This window comes from Lactuca virosa, chromosome 5, assembly GCF_052849685.1.
Source record: "Lactuca virosa cultivar CGN04683 chromosome 5, Lactuca_virosa_CGN04683_v6, whole genome shotgun sequence".
Taxonomy (NCBI): Eukaryota; Viridiplantae; Streptophyta; class Magnoliopsida; order Asterales; family Asteraceae; genus Lactuca; species Lactuca virosa.
The window spans coordinates 20,707,802-20,713,729 of NC_136430.1; the positions used below are offsets into that span (position 1 = coordinate 20,707,802).

At 34.6% G+C, this 5,928-nt stretch overlaps 1 protein-coding gene across 1 annotated transcript; it reads left to right on the top strand.

The window, feature by feature from the left end:
• Window positions 1–308: 308 nt before the first annotated feature.
• LOC145114197 (Peroxisomal membrane 22 kDa (Mpv17/PMP22) family protein) lies at window positions 309–2,442 on the top strand. Its single transcript, XM_079050188.1, has 7 exons — window positions 309–865; window positions 1,002–1,142; window positions 1,257–1,370; window positions 1,479–1,652; window positions 1,741–1,856; window positions 1,972–2,053; window positions 2,143–2,442. The coding sequence occupies exons 1-7, from the start codon at window positions 407–409 to the stop codon at window positions 2,146–2,148; spliced, it is 1,092 nt and encodes a 363-aa protein (XP_078906314.1). The 5' UTR covers window positions 309–406; the 3' UTR covers window positions 2,149–2,442.
• Window positions 2,443–5,928: the final 3,486 nt, after the last annotated feature.

Below are 5,928 nucleotides of genomic sequence, written 5' to 3' on the forward strand. Positions count from 1 at the left end.
TTAACAACAATAATATATTGTATAAATTACAAAACATAAAATGGATTTAAGGCTTCATAGTACAAAAAATAGCTAAATTTGCTTACTCCTGTCTACGTGGACCAATCAAATCTCAAAAACTTAGCATATTCAAGCGTTTCACATGTGTGACAAATACAACATGCTACACAGCCCCCCACCGTAGTGCGATACGTCATCCTCATCCAACCAACCAGATTCCTAATATCCACATTTTGACAAAAAGTCAACAACGTTCCCTGGTCCGCGCAACACTGCATCACCCAGGAATCTACAGTTCTATAAAACACAACTACCCCAATCCAGATTGAATCGGAGAAAGCAGGTCGATTGATTTTCCGGTGAAAATCTGCACAAATCACTTCGCTTCCCCACGACGGCAAAACTAATGGCTGCTGCTTCCATTAGTACGACCTTTCTCCCCCTCTACAAACCCATCAAATCCTTCGTACCCATTTCACAAGCACCTAAATTCTTCACCAAAACCAAGCACGGCGCCGGCACCGGCACCGGCACCGTCAGGGCGGTTTCCAAGGAGCAAGACGTGATACCCGTACAGAGTAATGACTTTACGGATCATCAAGTTGGTATCCTGGTGAGTGAAATTGAGAGGGAGGTTGAAGGTGGAAAAGACGTTCAATTGATTAGTGGGTTCGGTGGTAGTGAAGGAAGATTGTCTTTTGAAGGTGGGTTTTCGTCTGCGAGCTCTTCCGGTGATGGAAATCAGGTAGTCGAAGGTGAAAATCTCGATAAATTGATCGATAGAACCATTAACGCCACCATTGTTCTTGCCGCTGGTACTTTCGGTATTACCAAATTGCTCACCATCGATTACGATTATTGGCATGTGAGTTCTTCTATTCTATCCACCATTAACTTGTGGAATTAGGTTTAATTCAAACATAATTTGGAGTTTGAAAGTTTTGTTCTTTCTAGTTCAATTAAGGTTAAGGTTAAGTTTAATCTTGGTGTGACACACACAGGGATGGACCATATTTGAAATATTGAGATACGCACCACAACACAACTGGAGTGCATACGAAGAAGCTCTTAAAGAAAACCCACTTTTGGCAAAGATGATGATAAGTGGAGTTGTATATTCAGTAGGCGATTGGATTGCACAGGTTCGTTGGTTTCTTTTCTGTAAAAACCCACCCTTTGTTTCCATTAACGATCGATGAATGATCATCACCTCAAAAAACTAACACTTTTGAATAATTATCCACTATCCTATTCAGTGCTGTGAAGGTAAACCACTCTTGGAGTTTGATCGCACCCGTATGTTTAGATCTGGCCTTGTTGGCTTCACTCTACACGGATCACTTTCTCACTACTACTACTATTTCTGTGAGGTAAACAATGCACCAGTTTTACTGTTATTTAAATATTGGGATTTCTTGTGAACTTAGCTTTTTAATAATATGAACTATAATGTTATGTTGTTGCTATATTCATTTCAGGCACTTTTCCCGTTTCAAGATTGGTGGGTGGTGCCTGTGAAGGTAGCTTTTGACCAAACCGCATGGTCAGCAGTATGGAACAGTATTTACTACATGGTCATCGGTCTTTTACGATTTGAATCACCGGTTACTATTTTTAGTGAATTAAAGGCGACTTTTTGGCCTATGTTGACAGTGAGTAAACGTTATTATTTCTTTGATTATTATACTATGAATAAGATTGAAATATACTTAGGATTTTGTTAATTAAACTTTTTGTTAGGCTGGTTGGAAGCTTTGGCCATTTGCTCACATTATTACATATGGTGTTGTACCTGTTGAACAAAGACTCTTGTGGGTGGATTGTGTTGAGCTCATTTGGGTCACAATACTTTCAACGTAAGTATATTGACTCTTGAGTGGAAATTAAATTATCAATTTTACTCTGGTGAATTTTGCTTCATTGAGACAATTCTTTTGATTTTTGTTTTTTTTTTTTTTTTTTTTTTGACAGTTTATCAAATGAGAAATCAGAAGCAAGGGTTTTAGATGCACCAGTAGAACAGAGTTCAAGTTCATCATTTGAGCCTCCTGAGGTATGTTGACAAGGAATGGAAACACAAAAAAACGAACCCAAATATATATTTCAGAAAAATCTCATTTAACAACTTTCTTTTATCATCAGGAGTAAATACACCCATAAAATCGCAGAAACAAGCAAAAGAACAAAACATGTTTTGCTCCATTATTCTTCACCGGAAATCTCTGTTTGACATGGGAATTGTTAAAAAAAGCTGTAAACAAGTTAACAGCCGCTAGTTGAAGCCATTGTGTGGATCCCGAGTGTGTTTATATGCTTGTATACTCCATTTTTAGCAGATTTTAATTTTCACTGCATATATGTGTACATCCTATTCTCTTTCGTAGTTTTTAACAGAGAATTTAGCTCGATATAAATAGCAGAAGGTATTCAAGATTCTTGAAATCAGTGTAAACATTACATATTTAGCAATTTACATATGATAATTTGGAGATCACGAGAGTTAAGCTGACCTAATAATACGGGATGAATCAGATTGATTTTCTTGATGATTACAAACACACATATATCTAGCTAAATAGCCGTGGACATAACAGAGAGCCGACTAGGTGTTGGCCGGAAATTAAACCACCGCCAGTCAAGTCTACGTGCAGGCGGAGTCAACGCCCTCCTGACTATCTCCTTACTGGCACGCCGCCGCCGGATCATCACCTTTTCATGTGTATTTTTTTTTCGAACCAACGATTTCTGCAAGATGATGGAATCAGAACGCTTAATCATTCTGGGAGATGGTGAAGGGGTGGAATTGATGACAAATTCTTGATGCTTTTTGAAGGAAAGAGATGAAGGGTGTTGTAGCCTGATGCCGTTGGGGGTATCCTTCTTGATGATCATATCGGTGATTAATCGAGGAAGAAAGGTATATGTGTTTGGCTTCAATTGACGAAAACTGTGGGTTGAATCAAAAGATGGAGTTTTTAAGGTGATGCGATTAGGTGGGTGAGTGGCATCTTCTGGTTGGCCTAGACTTGTTCTTGGGTGTTTTTCTTGGTTTAGAAATTTTGACTTTGAATTTCGCGTTGGTTGTTGACTTTGACTAAATCTTTGGACACGTTCATGTTTCTAATACGATATTCTCTTCACGAAAATTGATGAGTTTTGGTGAAAATGCAAAATTGCGTAAGGCTAGAGGGGGTGGCCGCGGTTTGTGCCACCTCAGCCGCGCATACCGCCCCCAGGCTGCGGTTCTGTGCGGTTTTGGCCGCAGTGCGGTAGTCCATGGCCGCACTCCCTTTTCTCTTTCTCCTTTTTTACTTGCTCTCTCTCTCTTCTCTCAACCAATTATCTTCTTTCTTTTCTTTTTTCTTTTCTCTCTCCTAACCTTTTTCTCACTCTCCCATTGCGGTTTCTAGTTGATGAAATAAGAAAAAATCTGAGTTGGCATCTACATGGCATAGGAGGGAGTGCGGTTTCGGTGGCACCACTCTCTCCAGCCTAATCATCATCTATTTACCTTTGCAACTTCACAAGTTAACAACTCAAATATGTATTTTATTTATTTATTTATTTATTTATTGTATATTTGTTAAAGGGTTAGAAGTAAGAAACGATAAATGATAAAATTGTATTTTAGTGACTTTATTTATTTATTTATAAATTAGTGTTATAAAATAAATATTTGAAGACAAATTACAATACTAAACACAAACTTCAAATGACGCTAAAGGTGACTTTGCACACATGAAATGCAACCAAACACGACCCCCAACCTTCTACATTGTAAGCTCTTACGACTCCCACTACGGATGCTCACAATCTCTCTCCTCCCTCCCTCTTTCTTGCTCTTCTTCTCCTATCTCTATCTTTTTTCCTAACTAACTTGTATCCAAACACTATTTCCTTTATCTTGTAAGAAGCCAGTGGATTCCTTTTTTGGCTCATATGACACATCTTTATGCATAAGAACCTCCCATGCACTCCGTGTAGCCTAAGGGAGAGTTTTGACTAGCCTTTGTTAATGTTTTTCTTTATTTATTTATTAGAACTTAGATATGAAATATTAAGATATCAAATTTTTTGTAAATGAAATCAGGTGATGTTTATTTATTGTTACAAATCAAGATTTGCTATTAGTTCATATTTGTATGTATGTGTATAATTTTTAACATCCTTCTAGGCGTATACGTATGTTTATTACATACGTGTACGTATTGTACAAGCAAATATAATTCTTTATAGATAGTTTTAATGGGTAGCAGATGATTTCTTGTGGCATTGTAGTTTCAAATCCTCTATTAAAGATAAAAATCAAAGTCCATATCATGATTGTAACAAAATAAGTCATTAATTGTACAAAATGTATTAAAGCTGATTTGTTATCTTTACTCACAAAGGAAAGAAATGCAATTAGTGTCATTCAATTTATGTGGTTTTAAGATGATGACGGTCCCACTCAAGTATCAAACAAAAATATAAACGAGTGGATTACATACATATATCATACAAACATATATACATACATACAAAATACTCTTACAACTCCTCTAATCCTCTAAGTATTTCTTTTTATGTATTTTTCTGAATTATAAGGTTTTTTGTTTTCAAAAAACCTATATATATATATATATATATATATATATATATATATATATATATATATATATATATATATATATATATAATCGGGTGAGGACTCATTTTAAAGTGAGGACTCGTGAGGATACCTTAAAAAATTGAAAAAAAAAATCTAAAAAAAATACAAATCATAAAATCGAGTATATATCTATGTCCGGGAGAAAAAAAATTGGAAAAAAAATTGGATCATCAAAATTGAATCATGGATCATAATGATGCAAAATAAAAAATTAAAATTGAATCATGAATCAATTTTAGTGATGCAAATTTTTTTTTCCAATTTTTTTTCTCCCGGACATAGATGTATACTCGATTTTTTGATTTGTATTTTTGTTTAGATTTTTTTTCAATTTTTTAAGGTGTTCTCACAAGTCCTCACTTTAAAATGAGTTTTCACAGGAACCGGACCCTATATAGAGATAAGATCGGGTGTATATATATATATATATATATATATATATATATATATATATATATATATATATATATATATATATATATATATAAACTAACCGTTTACCCGCGCCAAGCGACGGGTGCAAATAGTTTTTTCAGAAATTAGTTTCTAGAGGCGAGCAAATAGTTTTCTACATCTAAACAGTTATCAATAAGATTCATTCTAGCAGAGAAATATTGCATTTTGTTTTCGGAATATAATTTCCTAAGCATAGAAAAATTGCATTTTTTTTCGACAAATAATTTTCAAACGACTCTTATTTTATGTCAACTAATATTCGTTTTAACTAATATTCGTTTCAACGATTAAAGTTTGGGTAGGTGTTTAGTGAATAGTTTTTACACAATATGATAGTACTCAGGCAATGTAGTCATGACACATACATATAAGTATCATTCGATATGAGTTTTTTAACCGAAAAACTGAACATACTTCCTATTAGAACTGAACTGGAACTGGTTAGAACCGTTTAGTGGTATTCGGTGTAATTTTTGATTCCCCATTTACTCTTTAATCGGTTTCGGTTCTTTCCATTCCGGACAAAACCGATTGCTCCAGACATGATTTACATCGCTAAGTATCACATTCTCTTTTAAAGTGTCTTCGAATCAAATAATACCCATTTATCTTATCCATCAATCCATAATTATAACATATCACTATAGCTTATAGATCAATTTTTTTATATGTAAAATGCCATGGTTTTGAATTTAATTTGGTAATTAGACATTACAATAGCAATTTTGGTTTTTTTTTTAGTTTTGATTTTCTTTATAAAAAATGTGAAGATTATTTTTCTTCTTTGGTTTGCAGCACCTTAACAAAACCATCTGAAGTTG

Coding starts and splice junctions, on each gene's coding strand:
- LOC145114197 (XM_079050188.1), top strand. CDS start 407: ATGGCTGCTGCTTCCATTAGTACGACCTTTCTCCCCCTCTACAAACCC. Junction 866..1,001: donor TCGATTACGATTATTGGCAT/GTGAGTTCTTCT, acceptor TGACACACACAG/GGATGGACCATATTTGAAAT. Junction 1,371..1,478: donor ACTACTACTATTTCTGTGAG/GTAAACAATGCA, acceptor TATTCATTTCAG/GCACTTTTCCCGTTTCAAGA.